General features: G+C 36.1%; 2 protein-coding genes and 1 pseudogene across 3 annotated transcripts; all 3 read left to right on the top strand.

Annotated features, from left to right (window-relative positions):
• The first annotated feature begins 544 nt into the window (after window positions 1-544).
• Window positions 545-7,219, top strand: LOC133854778 (uncharacterized). Its single transcript, XM_062291049.1, has 14 exons — window positions 545-899; window positions 1,407-2,168; window positions 2,288-2,415; window positions 2,497-2,617; window positions 2,707-2,805; window positions 2,938-3,237; window positions 3,313-3,420; window positions 3,879-3,950; window positions 4,208-4,294; window positions 4,540-4,611; window positions 4,735-4,824; window positions 5,885-5,992; window positions 6,769-6,837; window positions 6,984-7,219. Exons 1-14 carry the CDS (start codon window positions 648-650, stop codon window positions 7,056-7,058), a joined length of 2,343 nt encoding a protein of 780 aa, XP_062147033.1. The 5' UTR covers window positions 545-647; the 3' UTR covers window positions 7,059-7,219.
• Window positions 7,220-11,248: 4,029 nt separating this feature from the next.
• On the top strand, window positions 11,249-16,246 carry LOC133854278 (tetraspanin-10). 2 transcript variants are annotated; one of them, XM_062290396.1, is made up of 12 exons: window positions 11,249-11,321; window positions 11,455-11,549; window positions 12,117-12,229; window positions 12,349-12,403; window positions 12,482-12,537; window positions 14,279-14,326; window positions 14,544-14,592; window positions 14,680-14,763; window positions 14,879-14,946; window positions 15,595-15,720; window positions 15,807-15,882; window positions 15,982-16,246. In XM_062290396.1, exons 2-12 carry the CDS (start codon window positions 11,496-11,498, stop codon window positions 16,069-16,071), a joined length of 819 nt encoding a protein of 272 aa, XP_062146380.1. In that variant the 5' UTR covers window positions 11,249-11,321; window positions 11,455-11,495; the 3' UTR covers window positions 16,072-16,246. The 2 variants fall into 2 exon arrangements, with proteins under 2 accessions (XP_062146380.1, XP_062146379.1); XM_062290395.1 differs by lacking the exon at window positions 11,249-11,321 and having other exon boundaries at window positions 11,328-11,549.
• A 1,221-nt stretch (window positions 16,247-17,467) lies between these two features.
• Window positions 17,468-23,056, top strand: LOC133854615 (elongation factor 1-delta 2-like; annotated as a pseudogene).
• Window positions 23,057-26,079: the final 3,023 nt, after the last annotated feature.

Below are 26,079 nucleotides of genomic sequence, written 5' to 3'. Positions count from 1 at the left end.
AAAAAGACAAAAATACTCCTATAAATTAAAAAAAAAAAAAAAAAAAAAACTGGTGAAGACTCGTGACAATTGCCTTGGATCACCAGGATTTTTTAATTTTTTTTTTTTAAAAAATTAGCAAGGGAATTTTGTTATTTTTTTTTTTTTTTGTACATAAGGGTACATTTGCAAATTATTGATAATTTGAGAAACATTGTATAAATTAAAAGTTTAAAAAAACATTACAAAATTGTAGGAAGGGCTATGTGCATAAATCCTTTTTAAGTAATGCTACGTATCACCTCTTTATCCTCTCAAAATTAATGTAGCTTTTAAAATCATCATTGGATCAAAATTTAATATTGATTTATCATAAATTCAATAATAATTTTAAGAACCACGTCAATTTAAAAAAAAAAAAAAAAAAAACATTACTCATCATTTTCAAAAGAGGAAGATAATCATGAGGCTTAATTCTGTGTCCAATGGTTTAATGCAACGTGGCACTCTCGTCCAGATAAACTCCCTCACTAGCCGTTCTATCCCATATTTCCCAAACCCCATATATTTCACAGTTCTCTCTCTCTCTCACAATTAGAAACCCACACAACCTCGGATGTCCTTCACCACCGTCAGATGAGCATAACAAGTCCGGTTGATAAGAAAGAATGGACGGTCCGATTGCCCTCACCAGTGCCGCCACCATTGCCAGCACCAGCTCCTTCTTTACCAGTGGAACCCGGGTTCATATATTCAGAAGAAGAAGCAGAGTCCTTTCTGTGATCACCCAGAACAAGCGAAATAGATTCGTGGTCTTCGCTTCTAAAGAAGGAGACCCTCCCAAGCTCGACCAATGGGACCAAATGGAGCTCAAGTTCGGCCACTTGATGGGCGAGGACCCCAAACTAACCCTGGCCAAGGTCTCCCTCCTTTCTCTACTATTTACTCACATAAACATGTTTGTGTGTGTGTGTGTGTGTGAGTTTTGCTTCTGGGTTTCTATTTTTGCTTACAGAAAACGGTCGAATTAGTGTTTTAAGGCTCCAAATGGAGAAAAAATTTGTTCTTGATATTTTTTTTTTAAGTTAAAGTGTGTGTGTGTGTGTTTTGCTTCTGGGTTTCTGTTTTTGCTAACAGAAAACGGGGAAATTAGTTTGTTAAGGCTCAAAATGGAGAGAATTTTTGTTCTTGATTTTATTTTTTTTAGTTAAAGTGTGTCTTTTGCTTCTGGGTTTCTATTTTTGCTAACAGAAAACGGGCAAATTAGTTTGTTAAGGCTCAAAATGGAGAGAATTTTTGTTTTTGATTTTTTTTCGAAAAAGTTTTGGACATTTTCTTTGGCATTGAATAGAGCATATCCGTAGGTCGTTGTGGATTTCTTGTGTCCTTGTTCCTCTGTCTGAGGATTATATGTTTTGGTGATTCAGATAATGGGTAGAAAAGCAAACTCAGATTCTTCGTATCTTGAAATTGAGAAGAATTTTAATAAGAAAAAGGGAAAGTTAGTGGAAATAAAGGAGGTTCCATTTGACGGCACGAAGGAATCGAGTTCGTTGGATGGTTTGAATTTGGTTCGACCTGTGCCGAAGAAAGGGTTCACATCGAAAGCTGATGATAAGCCGCCGGAGATGAAGAAACCGATTCAAAGGGTCAGGAAGGCAGTTGGTAGTAGTACTAAAGGGAGTATTCCTAACGTTATCTTGAGAAAACCAACCGTGTTTAATGAGGATGGTCTTGGAGAAAAGCAGTCAAGGTTGAGTATTAAACCAAATTTATCGTTGAAAATGGGAAATGTGCAAGTGAAGGATAAATTTAGTGATATGACACTTTTAAGGAAGCCAGAGCCAGTGAGTGTCAATAAAGTTATTGAGAAGAAACTAGAGTCTGTTGGTAATGTAGATGCCAAAGTTGTTGATGGTATTGAGTTGAAAATGAGGAGAGAAGAAGCAAATGATGAAGTTGATGCTTTCATGCTGTTAAAAAGGCCTGATCCGATGAGTGCCAATACTAAAATTGAGGATAAATGGGAGCAGCTTGGGGATGCAGAAGCTGAAGTCCACAATGATATCGAACAGAATGTTTTTGATGGTTTTTCAGAATTTACTGGAACTCCGAATGCAACGGAAAATTTTGAGGAGATTGAGGATGGCTTATTTTCTAATGAAACCGAGCAAGACAATGACTTAAATGTAGGCATTGCTCTAAAGTGCATTAATTTTAATCAGTTGAAGTTGTCAACATTAACATTGTGCTTGACTAATCTATTAAAGTTGTCAACATTAACATCTTGGCCTTTTAAGGATTACAGCCACTGGAGCAGAGTGATATGGAGTTCAGTCAGGAGGTTACTGCTTTGAGTGAACTGTCAGATACAAATTCAGTTGATTCTGGAGTCAACTTGACCATGGAAGCTGCACTTCAAGGAAAACCAAAAAGGTGCTCAAAGTCATTCTTGAAATTTGTGTTGCAGTTCTTCTGTTGCTAGTTTTGTTTGATTAGCGGGTTTCTTTGCTATAGATTAGACCAATCTGTGAAAGTAACACCAAAGTCTACCAGAGAAGAGACAGCACTCATGAATTCTGAAGGTTATGGTACTGCCTTTGAGTTCAGCAATCTCGATGCTACATCACCTTTAGAGGTAAGATTTTATGCACCTTACAATTTTCTTTTATTTGGGCAATGTTGTGTGATAATCCTTCATGTTTACTGTATGTATTGCCTTTGTAGGGAAATGAAGATGCGGATTGGACCAAGGCAGAAGATCTGGTTAAGCTAGGAAATAGGGGAGAAGTGGAATTAATAAGCTCTAGCACCAGAGGTTTTGTTGTAAGTACGCTTTAGGCAGCAGTCAAATAAGCTTTAGTATTCAGTGCTTTGCTTCTCCTTTGCGACACTCATTTGAAAGTTAAGAGTTTCCATCTATGTTGTCTTTCTGAACTTGATTGGACCATTTTACAGGTATCTTTTCGCTCTTTGATAGGGTTTCTGCCATATCGTAATCTTGCTGCCAAGTGGAAGTTCTTGGCTTTTGAGTCATGGTTGAGACAGAAGGGCTTAAACCCATCAATGTATAGACAAAATTTAGCAGTTATTGGAAGCTATGATGCAGCATACAAGAATTCTCCTCTTAAATCGAGCCTTGATCCAGAAGTTGATAAAAAAATTGAGGGAGAAATATCGGCAGATATGAAATTGGAAGATCTTCTTAAAATTTATGATCAAGAGAAAATCAAATTCTTGTCATCGTTTGTGGGCCAGGTTTGGAAAGACTGAATTTAATGTTAGGACTTAACTATTTTTATTTTGAATGTTAACAAACTTTTATGCTTGCAGAAAATCAAAGTAAATGTGGTGTTGGCAGACAGAAGATCTAGAAAGCTTATAGTTTCTGTGAGGCCAAAAGAAAAGGAAGAGCTGGTTGAGAGAAAGAAAAGTCTCATGGTTAGCGGATACATCCAGTTGTGACATTTCTTGGATTCTTTTGTTTGACCTTTTGCTTCTTACGCTTGCTCTTTAAGTGCTTGAAAACAACTGTCACACTGGGGAAGCAAGAGTTTCATTTTCAGTATTTCATGGTCTTTCTTTTTATATTTTGCATGCAAAGGGTAGTGGAAAAAGGTAGCATATTATGAACAGATGGATATGGATGGTGTCGGCAGGAAGTTGGTAGTATCTTTTAGTACCTAAAAGCATGCTAAGGGGTTTATTTTCTGGATAGAAGCTTGATAGGAATTTGCACTTGAAGTTCCACATAAAAATATCCTTGGTTTGTTCTAGAATGACATCAATGGTACCCTTGTATATTTTAAGTAGCTGGGTTTTATTATTCAAAATCTTATTGTGAAATTGATTTTTGAAGTATGTAGGCTTCACACACTTTGTGCCATTTCTTGTAACAGGCTAAACTTCAAGTAGGGGATGTTTTGAAATGTTGCATCAAGAAGATTACTTATTTTGGTATTTTTGTTGAGGTAAGTGAAAGATTTGAAAGATTTGCTGCTCATTTTGTTTATAGAATCATTGATATTACAGTAAGGAGCTTTTAAACCCATAAATGGGATGATTGGTTGACATATGGCCATAGTTTGCTGTGTGGTTTTGAGCTTCCTGCTTTATGATACTTTTTTCAATGGGTTACAGCCCCTACTTCTAAACATGGAAGAGTGACCTTGAGACATAGATTTCCTGCCGCTTTCTCTTTCTTCAGATATTGACTTTACCGGTGTAGGTTGAAGGAGTGCCTGCTCTAATTCATCAGACAGAAGTATCTTGGGATGCCACTTTGGACCCTGCATCATACTTTAAAATTGGTCAGGTATTACTCAAGGATCAAGCTAAATTAACTATTCTTTATCTCACTCTAGACGCTGAGACTAGTTTGGGTATTTTTGTTTAATTTGATGAACCGTGGCTGTTTAAAATCTGTATATCTTCCAGCCAATCATTCCATGCCTCTATTCATAAAAAATTAAAAAAAAAAAAAAGAAAAAAAAAGAAAAAAGAAAAAATCATTCCATGCCTTTCTTACTTGCATTCTTGTTTCAATCCTTCTGTTCTCAGATCGTGGAAGCAAAAGTTCACCAATTGGATTTTGCACTTGAACGCATTTTTTTGTCATTAAAGGAGATTACGGTAATCCGTATTTGTTGGCTTCTCAATACTTGAATTGCTATTTGATATTAAGAAAATATAAAAAGTTATTCATAAAAAAAAGGAAAAAAATTATATACTGAGAGTCATGCTTTCCTGTTGCAGCCAGATCCATTGATGGAGACCTTGGAATCTGTGGTTGGTGATCATAATCCCCTGGATGGGAGATTACAAGCAGCAAAAGCAGAAACTGAGGTTATTGTTTTAAGACATTGAATAGTTTTTTTTTTTTTTTTATTCCCTGTCTTCTTGCGTTTATCATGGTTGTGTGGTTTTTACGTTGTGATGTGTATGAGGAACCTTTAGCCCCCAAATCTACTATAATATTTGCACTTATGCCACCAAACTTTAATAAGTGACACTTGACTCCTTCTAACTACTACCCGTTTACGAATAAAGCACTCCGTTAGAAAGTGACATTAAAATGAACGGAAAAAGTAGTCATGTGCGGTGTGCTCTGCATGTGACTATTTTTGAATGCTTCTTACCATAATGTCCTTAACATTAAAAAAAAAAAAAAAAAAAAAAAAAAAAAAAAAAAAAAAAAAAAAAAAAAAAAAAAACTGAATTGAAAAATAATAATAATAATAATAATAAAAAAAAATCCAAAAACAGTCTGTGGGCTGCCCCCTAAAGTGCAAAATGAGGGTGGCCAAACTACCCTATGGTTTTTTTTTTTTTTTTTTTTTTAATAATTTGAACTTTTTTCAAATGTTTACTTTCAAATTTTTATTTTTAAAATCATTTTAAGAGTATTTTGGGGAGAAAAACACAAAAGAGGTCACGTGTGGTGCACGTGACTTCTTTTCCGTCCATTTTGACGCTAATTGCTAACGGAGTATCTTATTTGTAATGGGGTGGTAGTTTGAGAGACCCATATGTTAGTTTTTAAAGTTTGGTGGCGTAAGTACAAAAGTGATGGTAATTTAGGGTGCTAAAGTGCATTTTTCCCAAAAAAAAGAAAAAAGAAAAAAGTCTTGAAAACATATATATATATATCAAGAAAATGAAAGAGTTAAATGAACAACTTTTTTATCGACATTAACTTACAGTTGCACTACTTTGAACAACTGCAGGACAAGTGCAATATATATTTAGGACTATTATTAGTGTTAGAAAAACTACTAAACTAGTCTGAGTATATTTTATATCGCAATTGTTATATAGCACCACTATATAATAATTGAAATATTATGTACATGGTTTTGCCATGTCTTGTCCTCACTGTGTGATTTTTATTTTCCATTTCGGACAGTGGGCTGATATGGAATCTCTTATCAGAGAACTGCAACAGATTAAAGGGATCCGGTCTGTATCAAAAGGCCGTTTTTTCTTGAGCCCAGGTTTAGCTCCAACATTTCAGGTATGAAGATCTAGATCCCCAAATAAGTGGTAAACATTTAAGAGTTGGTGAAAATCGAAAAGAATAATTTGCTTCAAGAAGTGCAAGTTCACAATTTGGTTTTTCACTGTTGGGGGTAATGAATTTTTTGCAATATGTCAAGTAAATCCGAGTTTGTGTTTATCTTTCTTGGGATTTATTGAAGTGAGGGTCTAAGAAACTCATTTAGTGGACCATAACTATGCATCATATGTATGGATGCAAAGAAGATGATGTTTCGTACTATATGACAAGTCCCAATTTGAAAAAGCTGTGTGAAAAAATGAATCAGATAATCATATGAGCATTCTCCTTTTTTCAAATGTTCTGGTTCTTTTGACTGTATTGGCAATACCAAGAATAACTTCTTGTGTTGTCACACAAGTACATCACCAACATAATCCTTAATGTCAATTCTAGTTGTGAAACTTAAATTTCCCTTGAGCACCAGATTTGTGGGCGTTAGACTATGCTGTCTTGTAATTCATTTTTTTCACTGCTATTTTTTTTTTTTTTTTTTTTTTTTTTTTTTTTTTTTTTTTTTTTTTTTTTTTTTATCATAACATTCACACGTTAGCATCAAAACAAAATACGTCTAGTTTTGGTTCAAGAACTCTCCTTTGTCAGTTATTAATGATTTGAAGGAAACTGTAAACGTCACTTTACCATCCCCAGACATAGTTCTTTCGAATATTTTTAACCTTTTTGTGTCAGACTCCAGTTCATAAATATGTGCTTTCAATTATCTTCTGGTGCAGGTGTATATGGCATCCATGTTTGAGAACGAGTATAAGTTACTTGCTCGATCCGGAAACAAAGTACAAGAGGTAAATATTTCAGAATTTTGCTTGTTTGGCTGGTTACCAACAGAACTAGATCACACAAGCTACCATCACTTTCCTCCGTGATCCGGAGATTTAAACTTGCCAAACTTAAGAATCTCATCCTTTTGATAATACGTTAATTTGGGCAGGTCATAGTTCAAACATCATTGGGTAAGGAAGAGATGAAATCCGCAATCCTAATATGTACCAACAGAGTGGGATAGTTGATTGTTTTTCTCTGGTGTTTGTAAATTTCCTTGGGGATGGCAGATATGATGCTGGGAGGCATCATTAGAAATTTAGAGGAAAAAAGATATACGGAAATCCTTTACAAGGTGGGGATGGTCAGAATTTTCTTGTTCAATATAGAGGCAAGTTTCTTAAATTCTTTCAGGTTATAATCACCAATTATATTGATTTAATAATATTCTATTTTTTTTGTGAATGGGGGGGAAGATTGCAGTTATTCATGAGCTACCGATTTCATACTTGCCGAAATTGTTAGGCACATATGGAATCTGTGGACATCTGTTTATTTCTGGCAGTTAGATCAGAATGATATGCAGCGATAATTGGCTGGTTTTGACACAAGCAGTTTAATATGCTATCATCAGTAATCATAAGATGGGAGTGTCTTTGTTAATGATCAGCCAGAGATATATGTTGTGATTTTCTTTATGCTTTAGGTTTTAGGGTTTGTCGGTATTCTCTGTCTGCATGACATCTGGGGGAGCTCCAAAGGCCAGAAGCTTCAATTAGCCACCATTAGGAGGTTATCCAAGATGTAACATTATTAGCATCATGCTTAGATTGCTTTGAGCTAGATCATACTTATAGTGGATTTTAAGCCGTTAACGAGGCCGAATGAACGGCCATTTATCCAGTTAAACGCCAGAGTGCTAAATTGACATCAATCTGAATGACCAGCAACTGGAGAATGTTGGACCATCATCAAGGCAGAGACATCTCAGCTTCCCCCCTCGGATGTGAATTTAGGAGAAGCCCATGCAGCACTCCCTTGCAGTCAAGCTAGCAGCCTCCTTGGGTAATCAGCCACTTTTGCTAGAAGGAGATTCCCAGATTTCTATCTTACCCACCCAAGACTCTCTACAGACTGGCACATAAAACCATTCATAACCTATATGCATTGATCAGCAGCTTCAATCCTCCAAAAGCTGGTTTAGAAGTGCCAATTCAAGAGCACATCACATTGCAAGATGGGCCGCTTCCCCCACCTTAGTTTTGGAAGCCTTCCTACAAACTCCTTAGCCTCCTGTAGCCCTCCTGGAGTCTTTCTGGCCTTATTTTCATTTTGCTTGAGGAATATAGGGTTGGATCCTGTAGGGCTTAAATTAAGCAGGTTCAAAGTTTGGGTCCTAATTGAGCGCCGCAAAATCAGGCTACGTTAATCGATATTTAAACAAATGTTTGATTGGATTTGGCAAAAGAGGGTCCCTTCCCTTGGCAATCCTGATGATTATGATTGTCTTCTATAGCAGCCACTCATAATATATTATTTTTCTACACAAGCAGGGTAGATTGCTAGTATTTATATAAAATATAACTCAGAAGTTAGATTTTTTTCTTGAGTAAAGGAAAAATATGTTCTTTATTTTTTTTCCCCGAGCAAATACAACCAACAAAACAAAGGAAAATAAGTAATAGGGTGTACTGAAAGTGAATTGGGATGCGACAGTTGATAAACAAAACCAACAAACAGGTATTGGTGTCATTGCAAGAGATCATGAAGGTAATGTGCTCCTCCAAACCTTTCATCTTAAATCCGCTAGCAGTAGAACTGTAGAGGTACTGACAGCTCAAATGGCTACCGAATTCAGTAGAGATATGGGGCTATAAAATATAATATTAGAAGGTGATGCATTGCATGCTGTTAAAGCAGTGAATACTGAAGATAGTTGAGAACACACAAGATATGTTGAATTGGTTGAAGGGTTGGCAATGTAGCCATGTTAGAAGAGAAGATAATCCTATAGCCCACACTTTAGCAATGGTTGCACTGCAACAATCCATTGACCATGTAATGATCGATCATATTGCTTGTTCTTAATATTGGCAATGAAAGTTCAGTAAGATGAGGGTTTTTTTTTTTTTTTTTTTTTTTTTTTTTTTTTTTTTTTTTTGTAATAAAAACAAAAGAGGAGACTCAAAGATTTGTTTGGGCCGCCTTCTTTCTTTTTCTTTCTTTCTTCATTTTTTTTTTTTTTTTTTTTTAATTTTCTCCGGCAGACCTTTCATGTCTCAGAGCATCTCCAACAGGGCTTTTAAATTAGTTAAAATAGTTATATTTAGCTATTATTAGGTAATTTACTTTTTCAAAGTTTAAAAGCTTTCCATCCAATTTTCTACGGTAGACTTTCTTATAACAACTTGGACTAATATAATACTATTTAAAGAAATTGAGAGAAAAATATGAAAGGTGAAAAAAAAAAAAAAAGGATTGTAAAATAATATTTAAAGAAAGTAAATGGTGAAATAAATAGTCTTGCTGGAGTTTGTATTGAAAAATAAGTAGCTAAAATAGAAGAGGATTTTTTTGAGCAGCTAAAATAACTCTTATCTAATAGCTATTATGAACTACTTTATCCCTTCAGCAGATGCTTCAAAATAGAGCATCTCTATCCATTTTATATGAAAGTTCATTATAGTATTTTTTAGTCTTTTTTAAAAAATAAAAAATAAAAAATAAAAAAAATTCAAATAAAGTGTATTTTGAGTGCTAAAATAACCACTACTGCTAGAAATACTCTAAATCATCTATATTGAGAGGCCAATGAGATTGTCTCTAAATTATTCTAACAAGATCACATCTCAAAAAAAAGATGTGAGGTTTCTAATTTGAGGTTGCATAATGGGTAGAACAAAACCTCATTGTCGTTGGAGGGGATGAACTTTGCCAGCTTTGCTCTCACATGAAGAAATGTCCCATGCCACTTTCCAGAGCATGTGCTTTAGTTTATGTTGGATTTTGAGACCCCAAAGCTTTTTCCATTCCTCAGGTAATAGAGGCCCTTGCTAATATCTATTGACCTTCATTTGATTCCAGCCCATGAGCTGATCAAATGTTGTAACTGTTGTTGTTGTTGTTGACAGCTAATATCACATGACTTGACACTGAATTGGCTTAATGTTGTTGGAGTCCATATCCAATTGACTGTTCTTTGATTATGTCTTTCCACAACCAAGAAGCTTGTGGAAAAAGGTTTAATAGATGGCAAACTCAAATTCTTCCAATATTTCTTTGGGGGCGTTATTAGTTTATGTGGTTGGTTTAATTTATAAATTGCTCTCTAGAGTCAAATTTCATTAAAAAATTTGATAGATTTTGTTAGGTGTTATGTCAGCGCCAATAAAATAGCAACACATAGCACTTTTAATAAAATATATAAATATATAAAACTAAAAAATATTATTATTATTATTATTAAAAATAGAAAAAAAGAAATGAAAAGGGTTGCTGTGCAACAGGTGGCCTGTGAGCTCGCGGCCGCTCCCACAGGCTGGGGTGGCCCGAAAAGAAAATCATAATCATAAAAGAAAATCATATTCTTATTAAAAACAAATGAAGATTGTATGAGAAAGCAAAAGGAAACAAAATACATGGTCATGTAATCAGAGAAAGAGAAATAAAGGCAAAAGAAGGAGATAAGATCTTCTAAATTTTAAGTAAATTGAGGAGTCATTTCAAGTTACATTTAACCAAATACTTAATTCTTCCAAAAAAAAAAAAAAAAAAAAACATAATGATACATCATTATGTATTATCATCGCCATCATGTACATTATTAATAGTAAAAACTACGTTTTTATCCTAAAATTATTTCACCATATTAATGTGAGAGGCTGAACCAACAATTAAATTGGTCATTATTAAAAAAAAAAAAATTCATAAAATTTGTTTTTAACATTACTCTAAAATAAAAATATCAACCACAATATAACTCTTTCAACTCCAAAGTAAAAGAGAGTATTGTCCCTTATTACGGATACACCCTTGACCAGGGACGGAGCCAGAAGTTCTTATGAGCAGGGGTCAATAGCAAAAGAAAATTATTGATAGGGCCAATAGGCTAAATTTTTAATTTTTTTGAGATTTTTTTTTTTTTTTAAACCTTAGAAATCGTTTTTTTTAAAGAAATTGGGAGGCCATGGCCCCCCCCCCCCCCCCCCCCCCGGCCCGCGGCGTCTCTGCCCTTGACCCTTGTCCTACGGGGAACAAAACAACTTTCCAAGCATCAACGTTGTACCTTTGTCTTTGACTTCGATGTTGGATTTCCCTAATCTTTTCTTTTAGACCTGAGTCACCGGTTTCTGTTGAATAACGGGTGTTGTGTGTGGAGGTTAAATAATGAGTAACATGAACCATGTGCATTTGTTTTGTCATTGACCACATTGCCCTTTCCACTTTATCTTTGATCCCCAGACAAGACAAGCCGCTCCTACTTGCCCCCTCTCTCCTTTCTTGAGGTGTAAGTGCCACTTTAAGAAGAACTAAGAACTCAGAAGGGACTTTTCCTTTTTATATTGGAAACAATTATTCTCACACCCATAAACTCTGACATCCTCTCTCTCTCTCTCTCTGTCTCTCTGTGTTGCTTTAAGTTGAAGGTTAGATTGAGAGAAAAAGGAGGAGGAAAGGGAAAATGGGAGTAGGAACGAGCACTTTTGTAATCAGATGGATCAACTTTCTCACCATGGTATGCTTTGTGCTGTTTATCTCCGTTCTTGTTTGTTTAGATTTTAGTTGGTTTTTTCACTTTTGAAGTTGATTCCTTTTGTACATTTTGAAAAGGCCCTTCTTTTTGTGTACTCCATTTCTTGATTTGCTCTTTTGGTGTTGTCAATCACGTCATAGATGGGTTTGTTTCTGCTGCTGGGTTTTAATGTCTGACTTGTTTTGGGGGTTCTTTTTAATATTCTGTAGTGTCTATTGGGTTTGTTTTATTTGGAACATTTTGACTTTATCTGTTATTAACTCTAAATTCGGGTTCTTGCTGTTCAATTTACTCTTACATTGCCCTTGTAGTTGATTCTGCAAATTGTTCTGGATGGTTTTCGCATTATCATGTAGTGGTGCATAATGTTTTTTTTAGCTCGTTACCTGGTGAGATTCTGTAATTTCGGTTACTAAAAAATATATGGGAAGCTTTCCTTGATGGTTAATTGGAATTGGAACATGAAAAATTGAAGCAACGAAGTAAATCGTGTGCCTTTTATCTTTTTTTATAGAGGGTTTATGCTCACTTCTTGTCTTCCTTGTGCAGCTTTTAGCTGTAACTGTCATAATTTTTGGGATATGGATGAGCACTCATCACGATGGCTGTCGAAGTTCCCTCACTCTCCCTGTTTTAGGCCTTGGTGCTTTTATCTTTGTGGTGTAAGTTTTTCTTTCTGAGTTAGTGGACTTTGATTTCTTATTTTAATCTAATATTTACCCTTCCATTATTTATTCCCTTAACATTCACATATTCGTTTCTGTTTTCCTTTGAACTTTAGATCTATAATCGGGTTCTTTGGCGCACTCAAAAACAGCTCCATACTCTTGTGGATTGTATCCTTTTCAAGATGAATGTACTTGTTCTGTGTACATTATTTCTTTTCTGGGTGGGCCTTGACGTTTCACTTGCAGTATCTAATCATGTTGTGCTTCATTCTGGTGGGAATTCTAGTATTCACTGTATTGGCGTAAGTATTTGTGAAGCTGAAGTTGATTTTTTCATCTAAAGTGAAGCTTATATGATAGGGGTCTTGGATAACTTTTTTGCGCTGGACTTCATATTTTTTTCTCTTTTTGCAAGTGCTATGAAGTTAGCTGTGTTATGGTTATTCTATATTTAGCTACTGTTACTAATATATGAGTTTGGGTTAAAATGCTCATATGCCTACTAAGGTGCCATTTTTGTTCACTGCTATTCATCTGAATGTCTCATAGAAATAATCATATTAAACAGAAAAATCTAGTTAATTGGTCTTATATGTCTAAAATGATGGAGAATAAGTGGATCATCAATTGTTACATTGTGATACTGCTGAAGTGTTTTGGGATTAGTTTTTGCCCTTTTGGTTTTAGTTTTTGTTCTTTTGTTATTAGTTGAGTGCTTTCTAATTCTGCGAGACGTTTGGCAAGTTGTTATGGGACTTTTGGCAACAAAGATAGAAGATTGTTTTGGAATTTTATGCCTTTGTGCTTGATGTGGAATCTTTGGTGAGGAACTCTCAAGCTTTTGGAGTGTTGAATGACCGTTAGATTACATTAAGCTCACCTTTCTCATAAGCTTAAGTACCTCCCCTTGAGAGTGGAGCTCTACTACTTTCTTTCTAGATTTTGTTTTTAGCTGGTGTTGGTGCTAGCTCATTCCGGACCTGAGTCATTGTATGCTTCCCAAGTATATGTGTACCTACCCTTTGGTGCATTTTAGTTAAGTTTAGAAAAACCAAAAAAAAAATTGCATGCAAACCTCAAAAAGTGATGAAAGATGTGGTTTTGAGTTGAGCGGATTAGTGGGAGTGTGATTGTGTGGCTAATTTTATGACAAACAGAACAAGGAGCATACACTAATTATATTGACAACTAGTGATATATGTTGAGGGTATATGAAGTTAGTTCGGCCATTATGTATTGTCGGTTGATACGTCTTAGTTATACAATTAACGGTGACCAATGTTTATTGAGGAGTACTTAGAATTAATGTGCCAAAAGAAAGTGAGGTTGGACCATCTTTCAATCTCTCAAATTTCTCTTTCAGTAGAAATGATTGGATGCTACTTAAATGCTAACCCAAAGGGAAATCCTTTATAAAAATTGACTGGAAGCATGGTTGATAGGAAGCTGCATGTTGTACCTGAAGCCTTTGTATTTTGTAAGATTGTGTTCCTATGAGTTTATCTTGTTTTCATAGGAATATTCCATTTCCTAAATTGCCAGATAGGGTTTCAAGGGTGTGGTATTAATTTGTGTTCAAATGCAACTCCCGTGGAAGTGATTTCTTTGAAGATCGTGTTGATTAAATAAGTAAAACATGATCTTGCCACATCAATCCGGTGCTTTTGTCATCGATTTCTTTAATATTACTTTTTTTTCTTTTTCTTTTTTTATAAGTTTTTAACTTGTGAATATCATGCAAAGCACCCAATTTAACTGCTAGAGGTGTCTCCTGTTTCGTATCCACTCCAAAGGATTTACCATAGTCATTCGTCATTTACAGTATCAATGTTAATATTCAATTATTTTTAGGTGAATGCTGTGAGAAAAAACAGGAGTTTGATTCAAAACGATGATATTAGATGACTTATTCTCTTCGACAATAGTTTAATCTTTATTTTGCCTTCTTTCTAGATATCATTAGAAGTTTTCTCAACAAGTAACGCACTTACTTCTACTTGGTGCTCGTTTTAATTTTATATTACTTTCTGCCTTTCCTTGTAGGTTTATTGTAACAAATAATGGATCTGGTCATAGCGTTTCTGGTTTGAGGTGAGAATACATGTAATTCATCTGATAGCATCATTATTGTTGTCTCTCACTTTGCTTTTGGTTGGTAAAATGCCTTTCTGTGGAATTGACTGCAGAAATCCTTTTTGAATGGTAATATTCTGTCATTTGCTTCTTTCTTGTTTTGATTCTCTTTTGCAAGGATCAACTAGGGTTGACTTGATGTCTGCAATTAATCTATCTCTTCTTGTTTGGTTAGGTATAAAGAGTATCAACTTCAAGACTATCATTCATGGTTTCTAAAACAGGTGAGAATATTTTATTATTAGCAATGCGAAGAATATCAGTGTCAACGTTGTTATGATTTAATGCTTGATGTTGGTCTTTTAATTTAGCTGAACAATACCCAAAACTGGAAGCGCTTGAAGAGTTGTCTTGTGAAATCTGAAGATTGCAATAACTTATCGAAGAAATATAAGGTCTGATTTTGAGCTTTTTATGTTGAATTTGCTGATCTTTCTCCGTGACATGAACGGTGATGTTTTCACTTTTCCCCACCATTTGGTTTAAGATTTCTTCACTTGTTGATTGCAGACCATTAAACAATATAAATTGGCAAAACTCAGCCCCATTGAGGCTGGCTGCTGTCGACCACCATCTGAGTAGGTGCCTTGCTGTTCTTTTGTTTAAGTTTTCTCTGTTCTGAAGGTTTTCTAATTTTATTTATAAATTCAATATTCATTCTCCATTTTTTTTTTGCCATATAATTACTTGTCCGTAAAAAAAAAGTTACAAAATCTTTTTTATGCAAAAAATAGTATATACAGTTTATTTTAGACAATAGTTTATGTTAAATCGTCACTTATCCTAAAAACTTAAGCTTATAGGAAATGATGTATTTAATTATTTAATTTATATTCTAACATTCCCCTCACATGTGAGCTCAAACTCTCATTTAATAAGTGTAGCTCAACACGTGATATATTTAATTGAAATAGAAGGTGAACGGAGACAAGGTTCAAACTCATTACCTTTACTTTGATACCATGTTAAATAACATAGAATGAATTTAATCCTTTAATTAAAATTCCAACACTCTCCTTCAAGTGTTGCTTAAACTCCTCTTCAACAAGTGATGTCCAACATGTGACATATTTAATTAAAATTGGGGGGTAGGGTTAACTTGTGGAGTCCGGACTTTTGTTCTTACATCATATTAAATCATCATTTAATTAATATTTTAACAATTCATAATGGTGATGATCCATGTTACTGACATTAATATTTCCTATTATTCAACTCAAATATAGGTGTGGTTATCCTGCTGTGAATGCCTCATACTATGACTTGAGCTTTCATCCAGTTAGTTCCAACAATGACTGCAAACTTTACAAAAACTCCAAAGCCATCAAGTGCTATAATTGTGATTCCTGCAAGTAAGCATCATCAGTACCTCATGGTATTTTCCTCTATTTCTTTATTAAATGTTCATACATTTGCTTTTTCCCCAATCTGTTCCCAGGGCTGGTGTTGCACAATACATGAAAATAGAGTGGAGAGTGGTAGCAATCTTCAATATTATTTTATTTGTTGTCTTGGTAAGGCACTCCCCTTCACCAACATTCAACCATCATCAAATGATCTTCCTATGTTGTTCTTTTAGTTGTCATCTATATTTCATTTGTTGTGCAATGCAGTCGATGATATACTTCGTCGGATGCTGCGCAAGACGAAATGCTGCCCAGAGCCGGAGCCGGAGCCAGAGCCAGAGCAGTTCGAAAGTTTGAAGAGGACCTATTCATGCAGTGGGTTGGAAGTTTGGGAGGCCTTTTACAAGAAACTTTGAATCCAACAGTGTACAAAATTTTTAATTTCTGATGAAATGGAAACAGATTGTGTAATTTATGTACTTCGTGGGTAATGTTCTTCCATCCTATGATTAATGAATCACAATTCCAAATCTGATTTCCACTGTGAAAGGGAAAATAATTGCTAGGAATTTGGGGAATGTGAATATTAGGTTATGAAGCATGCGAGTGTTCTGTCTGTGTGTCTAGGTTCAAATCCACCTAGTTTTATTACACATAACAATTCATGTTAACCATTTGATGAAAGTAACGTTTATGTTTAACTGGAAAATACATGAAGGAGTATCAAACAAATTAGGGTTAAATGCTTCATTAGTTAATGTGGTAAGGCCGTTTATTAAATAATTTAAATGGATCACTTGGTTTATAAAAGTATCATAGATATTATTTGTATTAACCCGAAAGATCTAAATTATACTTCCATCTAATATTTTAACAAGACACGTCAAAACAATCAACAACTGCCACTTGTCTTGTATGCTTCATTAATATTATTAAAAAAATTATATATATATAAAATTTGGGGTAGCTCGAGCCACCACTATTGCCAAAAATGGAGGGGCTGAACCACCCCTTATCATTTGAGGGTGGTTCGGCCACCCCTCATGGCCTGCCTACGTGTGAGTGGCTAAAATCACTCCAGAGATTATTATTTATTTATTTTTGTTTTAAGGATTAGGCTTAGGTTATGTAGAACTACAATACCTATTGCAGTAGGTTTTTAGTACACTTATATTTAATTTCAGGTGTTTCATGAGAAAGAGAAATTAAATCGAAACCCTTAAAACACTACAAAATAGATGTTATATATATATATTTTACACCACTTAAACCATATCAATGTATTTTTTTTCTGAAAAAAGATCAATTTTAAAATATTGGATGAAATATTAACTAAATTACTACCTTAAAAATGCCTTTTGAAACTAAGGGGCTTGTGATAAAACGGCCTTAACATGTAGTAAATAACGAATAATGTTAGAAAGGACTTCTTGAACTATGAATTCTTTCTTATCTGCTACTTCCCTTATGAACCACTCTGTTTCATACATAAGGTTTTAGGTTTGAATTTTTGAGTATGATTTTTACTGACAGGTGGAGAAGTAGCCATTGATGTCTTCTTGTTTATCATGTGTCATCTATAAAGTGAAGAATAACAGCGGAATAGCACAAAGGGCAAAATTTCTCTGTATAAATTGTGGGACGCAGTAAAAACCGTAAATTTTTCCTGCAAGTCACGGTTTGGCCTCAAATTGTGACAAATTGAGTAATTGTCTCTGGTTCTTTAATGCCTTTTTTTTTTTTTTTTTTTTCAATGATAGTAGATATTTCTGGAGAAGGGTGTGGTGTCACTGTGGAGGGATCTGCTTCCATCACTGACGAGGCAATTGCAACTCCTCCTGTTGGTGACACAAAGGCAAGTGCATTCTTCCTTATTTTGATTGTTCATCAACGCATCTTCCTGTTAATGTATTCTTCAGTCTTTGCACCTTTTACCCTGTTAACAGCTAGCATATAACATATATATTTTGTAATTATAATTTCCTTATTAGGATTTCTAGAATTACCTTATTTGGTTTGATAGTATCTTGTAATTGCGGAAATTCAGCTTTGTAATTCTTTTTTATTTTCTATATAATACGAGAAACCCTCACGATGAGAGGCATTGAATCCAATTGACATGGTATCAGAGCCAAATTAGGGTTCTACTCAATATTTTCTGAAGGTAGTGACAGAGGGTTGCTCTAGGGTTTTCTGGACGTACCTTGGTGGACGTCGATTTAGGTGCTGTTCGGTGGTTCTGGGCTGTTCGGCATCCTCTGAGTTTCTTTTTTGGTGCGGTGCGACCGGTGGGTGTTCCTCTCTGTGGTGTGACCGACTCTGGTGTGCTGGGTGTCTGGTTCTGTGGTGCGGTGCGACCGATTCTGTGGTGTGGTGTGGAGTGGTCGACTCTGGTGTTCTGTTCTGTGGTGCGGTGCGGCTGACTCTAGTGCGGTGCGGCCGACTCTAGTTCGGTATTGTGGTGATTTCTGGTGCGGTTTCTAGTACAGAAGACAGAATCCGGTTGTGGTGCGGGTTGTTCTGTGTTCCGTGGTGTTTTCTAGTGCGGTAGACAGAATCTGGTGAGGTTCTGTTTCTGGGCTGCTTGGTGCGGGTCATTCTCTGGTGCGGGTCATCCTGTGAAACTATTTGGAGGGTGTGAGGAAAGCTGTTGACACGTGGCATTGCATTTTTTGTTACTGCTTATCAGACTACAGTGAACACTTCTTCTGCTCCAGGGACGGTCTCAGCTTCTTTTGCAGCCGGATCCTCCAGTCTTACACCTGAGATGGTACAACAGATGATTATGTCAGCATTTTCTGCTTTAGGGCTTCAAGGTAATACTTCGCATAAGTCTTGGCTTATTGATTCTGCTGCATCCAATCATATGACCAAATCATCTGATGCGTTGTGCAATGTTCGTCCATATCATGGTTCATCCCAAATTCAGGTAGCTAATGGGAGTCATTTAGCTATAAATGAAATAGGAGATATCAATCAGTCATTCAAAAATGTTTATGTATCTCCTGGACTGTCAAATAATCTTATTTCAATTGGCCAATTAGTTGAAGAAAACTGTGATGTCCATTTTTCTCGTGATGGTTGTCTTGTGCAGGATCAGGTGTCGGGGAAGATACTCGCGAAGGGGCCTAAAGCTGGCAGACTCTTTCCTCTGCAATTTTCTATTCCTCGTAGTTTATCTTTGGCTTGTATGACAGTTAATAATTAGAGTGAAGCATGGCATAAACGTTTGGGCCATCCTAACTCTGTTATTTTGTTTCGTATGTTCAATTCTGGTTTGATTGGCAATAAAACTCATGTCTCTAAACACTTGTCTTTTGATTGTTCTGTATGCAAACTTGGTAAGAGTAAGACTCTTTCATTTCCTGCTCATGGTAGTCGTGCTGTTAAATGCTTTGATATTGTGCATAGTGATGTATGGGGCATTTCTCCCGTTATTTCTCATGCTCGATATAAATAGTTTGTGACATTCATAGATGATTTCAGTCGGTATACTTGGGTCTATTTTCTTCGGGCCAAATCTGAGGTCTTGTCTGTTTTTCAGAACTTTGTCGTACATATTGAGAACCAATTTTCTACATGCATTAAGATGTTGAGGTTTGATTCTGGTGGAGAATATATGTCTCACGAGTTTCATGATTTCTTACATCAAAAAGGAATTGTCTCTCAGCGTTCTTGCCCTTATACTCCCCAGCAAAATGGAGTGGCAGAACGAAAGAACCGACACCTCTTAGATGTTGTTCGCACTTTATTGCTTGAATCATCTGTTCCCGCTAAATTTTGGGTTGAGGCTTTATCTACTGCAGTTTACTTAATTAATAGACTGCCTTCTCAGGTCTTGAATTTTGATTCTCCATATCACCGTTTGTACCATAAGCATCCTAGCTATCTTAATCTGCGTACTTTTGGCTGTGTTTGCTTTGTTCATTTGCCTCCTCATGAACGCACCAAACTTTTTGCTCAGTCTGTTAAATGTTCATTTATGGGTTATAGTATTTCTCACAAAGGTTATGTTTGCTATGATTCTTGTGCTAACAAATTTCGTATATCTCGTAATGTTGTTTTCTTTGAGAATCAATATTTCTTTCCTACACATGTTGAGTCATTGGCTGAGCGTAGTTTTCTACCTTGTTTTGATGATTTGCCACCACTTCCTGACCGGTTCAAACCCGGACTTGTGTATACTCGACGTCGACCAACTTTGCCCCTTCCCGAGACTGATCCTTCACCTGCATCTGCTCCGACTACTTCTCCTGAGATTGAAATGACATCTGAGACAGATCCAATCAATACTTATGTACCTCCTGAGCCTGGTCCTCGACGATCTACTCGGCTTATACGCCCTCCTGAGCGGTATAATGATTTCGACACTTCTTTTAATACTACTTTATCGTCTATTTCTATTCCTACATGCTTTTCAGAGGCTGTCAAACATGAGTGTTGGTGAAAGGCAATGGATGAAGAACTCCAGGCTCTCGAGGACAATCATACATGGGATGTGGTTCCTTGCCCCTCTACTGTTAAAGCTATTGGTTGTAAATGGGTTTTCTCGGTTAAGCTCCGATCTGATGGGACTCTGGACAGGTATAAGGCCCGCTTAGTTGTGCTTGGGAACAGGCAAGAATATGGGGTGGACTATGAGGAGACATTTGCTCCAGTGGCAAAAATGACTTCAGTACGTACGATTCTTTGTATTGCCGCCTCTCAAGGCTGGCCACTTCACCAGATGGATGTCAAAAATGCTTTTTTTCATGGTGATCTCAAAGAGGATATTTACATGAGTCCTCCTCCAGGTTTATTTTCGTCTCCCTCTTCCGCTGTGTGTAAGCTAAAGTGGTCTCTCTATGGCTTAAAACAGGCTCCCCGGGCGTGGTTTGAAAAATTTCGGTCTACTTTACTTCATCTTTCCTTTGTTCAAAGCCAATATGACTCCTCTTTGTTTCTGTGCAAGACTCGGACTGGTCTCGTTCTTTTACTTGTATATGTGGATGATATTGTCATTACTGGCTCTGACTCCACTATGATTGGCCATCTCAAGCAGAATCTTCAGGCTTCTTTTCATATGAAAGATCTTGGTCCTCTTACATATTTTTTGGGTTTGGAAGTGCACATGGATTTTTCAGGTACATTCTTGAATCAACACAAATATACCCAGGATTTGATTACGCTAGCCGGTCTTCAGAGTTCGCCGTCAGTGGATATTCCTATGGAGGTCAATGTGAAATATCGTAGTGAGGAGGGTGATCTTCTTGATGATCCCACTCTATTCCGACAATTGGTAGGGAGCTTGAACTATTTGACTATTACTCGGCCTGATATTTCCTTCGCTGTCCAGCAGGTTAAGCAGTTTATGCACACTCCACGTCACCTTCATTTTGCTGCTGTTCGCCGTATTATTAGATATTTTCGAGGGTCACCTGGTCGTGGGTTGTTCTTTTCGACTGGCTCTTCGCTTCGCCTTGTTGCTTATAGTGATGCAAATTGGGCCGGTTGTCCTGATACTCGGAGGTCCATCACAGGTTGGTGCATGTTTCTTGGTGATTCTTTGATCTCTTGGAAAAGTAAGAAGCAAGCTCATGTTTCTAAATCCTCTACTGAATCTGAATACCGGGCCATGTCTGCTGCTTGTTCAGAGATTATCTGGCTTCGTGGGCTTCTGGGTGAGCTTGGTTTTTCTCAATCTGATTCTACTCCTCTTCATGCTGATAATACTAGTGCCATTCAAATTGCTGCCAACCCTGTTTATCATGAGCGTACTAAGCATATTGAAGTCGACTGTCATTCTATTCGGGAAGCCGTGGACACTCGCGTTATATCTCTTCCTCATATTTCTACTAATCTCCAAATTGCTGACATCTTCACAAAAGCCATGACACGACAGCGCCATCAGTTCCTTGTGGGCAAATTGATGCTTCTTGATCGGCCAGCATCAATTTGAGGGGGGATGTTAACAGCTAGCATATAACGTATATATTTTGTAATTATAATTTCCTTATTAGGATTTCTAGAATTACCTTATTTGGTTTAATAGTATCTTGTAATTGCGGAAATTCAGCTTTGTAATTATTTTTTATTTTCTATATAATACAAGAAACCCTCACGATGAGAGGCATTGAATCCAATTGACATACCCTACTGTGGGTCAATTGGACGTGATGTTTATCCTGCTACTGGATGCTTTCTTGTGGTCAATCTGGGTGTTGTTAGTTGACAAGTCATGACTACCAGTGCTTGCTGTCGTTTTCTTTTCATTTTTAGTGATTTCTTTAAGATAGTTTAATCTCATACTAGATCAAATATAATGCTTGTAGGCCACAGCTGCTGAGGATGATGATGATGATGAATGATGATGATGATGTGGACCTTTTTGGCGAAGAGACTGAAGAGGAGAAGAAGGCTGCGGAAGAACGTGCTGCTGCAATTAAGGCATCTACTAAAAAGAAAGAATGTCAGTTTCTTGGCTTATGTTTATGTGGCTAGAGTTGCTTTTAAATATGTTCTATTGTCTTCCTCCTGTCTTCCTTCCCTCTGGTATTCACAAGACTAATTTTTTTTAACTACCTTTATCAGCTGGCAAGTCATTATTTCTTTTGGATGTGAAGCCATGGGATGATGAAACTGACATGAAAAAGCTTGAGGAAGCAGTGAGAAGTGTTCAGATGGAAGGGTTGTTTTGGGGAGCATGTATGTTTTTCATCTTGATTCTGCTTGTTATTACTTTTGAACTTTAGGAATCAAACCTTAAGGCTTTTGTCTTTACTCCATTTTCATAGAAATTCTCTTTTTGGCTGGATTTACCACCAACCATTTAGTGTTGATAAAAATGTCGTTTTCCATTATCAGACCATGTTTTTTGTTAATTTATGACAGTTCCTTTCTCATTTCTCTTGTCTTATGTTAATCTTTTGTTATCTTGACATCATATTCTGTGTTTCTGATTCTGACATTAATTTAATGATTGTCACAGCTAAACTAGTAGCAGTTGGGTATGGTATCAAGAAATTGCAGATAATGCTTACTATTGTGGATGACTTGGTATCTGTTGACAGTCTCATTGAGGAACATCTTACAGTTGAACCAATTAATGAGTATGTCCAGAGCTGTGACATCGTGGCCTTCAACAAAATATGTAAGAACAACTGTTGGGTTGCGTAGTGATCAACCCATCATTGTATGGATTGCCTGATTCTGTTCACACAATTCTTGTACACCTAATTTTCACATTTTCTGAGTGGTGATATCTTGTTTGTCTTTGCTTGATTCTTGTTGCAGAATTGGAGGATCCGCTTGTCTGTTTGTTGGTGCTGGGGAGTTTACAGTCGTAGAGAGTTTGAACACATGAAGTTGTGCCTACTTCGTATTCCTATTTTTGATCCTCAAAACTCTATATTTTAATTTGTTAGTTGGGACGTGCATTTTTAGTGGTTGATTATGCTTCCAGAGAAGTAAATGGTGTTTTTATTTTTATTTTTATTTTTTATTCAATGTGGGAAAGGGAAGAAGTAAAATGGTGTCTATTACTGTATTTACATGATCTTGGTGTATGGAATAATGACTTAACCATATATTTGTTTCTCTCGTTGGGGTTCTTGCTAAATAGAATTGGGGTTTGTTTTAAGATTTTGATTTGTCATATCTATGGGGTTGTTGGGTTGAGAATAAATGATAGAAAATCTTATGATGCAAATTAGGGGTGTATATGTGCATGCGATTATTTGTAATATTCGCAGTAGAATATTATTTTTAGATATCTGCATCTGCATAATGTTTTTACTAATCGCATACATGTGATTATTAAATGCAGTTATTATTCGATATCCGCATATTAATTAATAAGCCTTTTGAGCATATTTTAGTTTTTTGGGCCCTATTTGAGTATCTATTGTAGCCTATTTTAAAAGATTTTGAAAATAATTTTGGCCGGTTTTTAGTATTTTGAGCTTACTTAAATTTTTTTAAGCCTTAATCTTTTAAAAATATATTGATTTCACATTATTTTTGCCTTTTTGCACAAGTTTTACATGAGAAAGCAACATAGGTGATCAAACTAATGTAATCATAAATTTATACCTAATCCAAAACAATGTCATTTTGGTGAAATTATTAAATATAAAATATATATTATATCCATATCTGTACATGCGGATAATGGTTTTTGCTAACCGCATGTGCGGATAGTAGATAGTAAATAATAGATAGTTGCGGAAAGCGGATGTGAACGGTTAATATCCGCCCACAAATACACCCCTAGCTACAACCTTCACGCAAGTATAGGTGCCCTGTTTAGCCTGGGTGTTCCATTCTCAAACTAGCTTCTGCATAATTCAACCCAAACAAAATCAAGTTGGCTTAAGGCAAATGTTTTTATAATCTTTAAGTTTTAAGTTTTTTAATTTTTTAATATTTTTTAATGAGCCGGACATGGTAGGTTTTGATTAGTTTAACATATATTATATATAAAGGTTATGCGGATGCGGTTATAAACCACACATGCATACCCTAAAGCCGCTATCCAAATCCGCAAATGCGTATAGTAATTTTTGCTATTCGCATCGCATATTCGGATAGTGAATAATGGATAATGGATACTAGGGTGTACAATTGGTTGCGGTTACATTTATTTGGTCATAACTGCAACCGTAACTGGGGTACTCAATTATTCTTATTTCAATAACCGTAACCGGTTGTGGTTTTTATCAACCGCTGGTTATCCGGTTATTGAAAATTGGTTATTAATCGGATAACCGATTTTCATATATTATTGAATCTTTTCAATTTTTTTTTTAATCCAATATTTGGCCATTTAATATTCCATGCTAAATATTAAATAGTAAATACTATAATCATCGTTCATTCAATATAAATAAAATGATTGCAAATATACGTAAACTCGTTGCGGTGAAATTTGATACTTTCCAGAATGGTGGATTGGATCCGCCTGACCCAGTTCGTGAGCACATTGGTATCAATATCAACAACATGATCATCTTGATCTATATAAAAAAAAAACAACATGACATCTTGGAACTGGACAACATGGTATAGCATCATTAAGGAGAATAGAACATACAGTTGCGAAATCTCCACAACCACAGGCAAACAATAATGAAAAAGAAAGAAAGGTGGCTTGGAGTAAGCTTTGTGTTCCTAAAAAGGAAGGAGGGGATTAAAAGAATTGAAGTATGGAATAAAGCCTCTATGCTCAATCATATCTGAAACTTATTCACGAAGGCTGAATCCTTATGGGTTGCTTGGATTAATGCAAACAGGCTTAAGGGTAGATATTTGTGGAAAATATTTATCCCAAACTCTTGTTCATGGAGTTGGAAAAACTCCTAAAGCTTCGTGATATAGCCAAACGTTTTATTAGCTTTAAAGTTGGCAATGGTTCTAAGGTATTTTTATGGTTTGGTCATTGGCACCCTGTAGGGTATCTTTTGGAAACCTTTGGCCACCGTATTGTTCATGATTCAGGTTTTCCTTTGTGGTCTAAACTTGAAGTTGCTATCAAAAATGGAGAGTGGAATTGGGCTCCTGCTCGTTTTGATGCTTTGGTTGTAATTCAAAGCAAGCTCTTTGAGGTTGAACTTGGAGATACTGATTTAGCTGTTTGGAATGCTAAACATGGACAATATACATGTGCTGATGCTTGGGACAAGCTTAGAGAGGTGCACCCGGCTATAAGATGGTGGAAATTGGTCTGGTTTCCATCCTCTATCCCTAAGCATTCTTTTTTTTTTTTTTCCTTTTTTTTTTTTTTTTTTTTTTTTTTTTGTGGCTTGTTTTCCGGAATGCATTGGTCACTAAGGAGAGAATGTGTGGATAGGGTTATACTGGATGCACTTTGTGTTTATTATGTCGTGGTGCCCAAGAGAATCGAGAACACCTTTTCTTTAGGTGTAGCTTCAGTAGTTGAATCTGGACAAATATCATGTCCGAGTGTTCCATTCCAAATGCTCCTTTGGATTGGGAAGCTATTGAAGCTTTGGGTTTGAAGGATTTAAGGGGAAGAGGTACCAGAGCAAATTTGAGGAGGCTGTGTTTGGGATCTATTGTGTATAATATTTGGAAACAGAGGAATGCTCTTCTGCATAATTCCTCACTCAAAACCGAAGAATCTCTTATGGATTGTATTAGATGGAAAGTTCATTCAAGCCTGGTGGCTAATGGGCAGTTTAAGCATCTCAACCATACCTTAGTCTTCCGTTGAAATCCGCACTCCTCTTTTAGTTTGGTTTGAGGTTGCAGATTTCACTGGTACGGGCTACTCTGTTGGTGGTGTGCTGGTGGGCGGGATCTTCTTTTGCTATTTCTGCTTTGGTCAGCAAGAAAACAGTGGCCTTTGTTAGAGGATAAGATATCCTC

This window comes from Alnus glutinosa, chromosome 13, assembly GCF_958979055.1.
Source record: "Alnus glutinosa chromosome 13, dhAlnGlut1.1, whole genome shotgun sequence".
In the NCBI taxonomy this organism is placed as follows: domain Eukaryota; kingdom Viridiplantae; phylum Streptophyta; class Magnoliopsida; order Fagales; family Betulaceae; genus Alnus; species Alnus glutinosa.
Note: the sequence above shows the minus strand (reverse complement) of the source record. Positions and strands in the feature narration are given on the sequence as shown.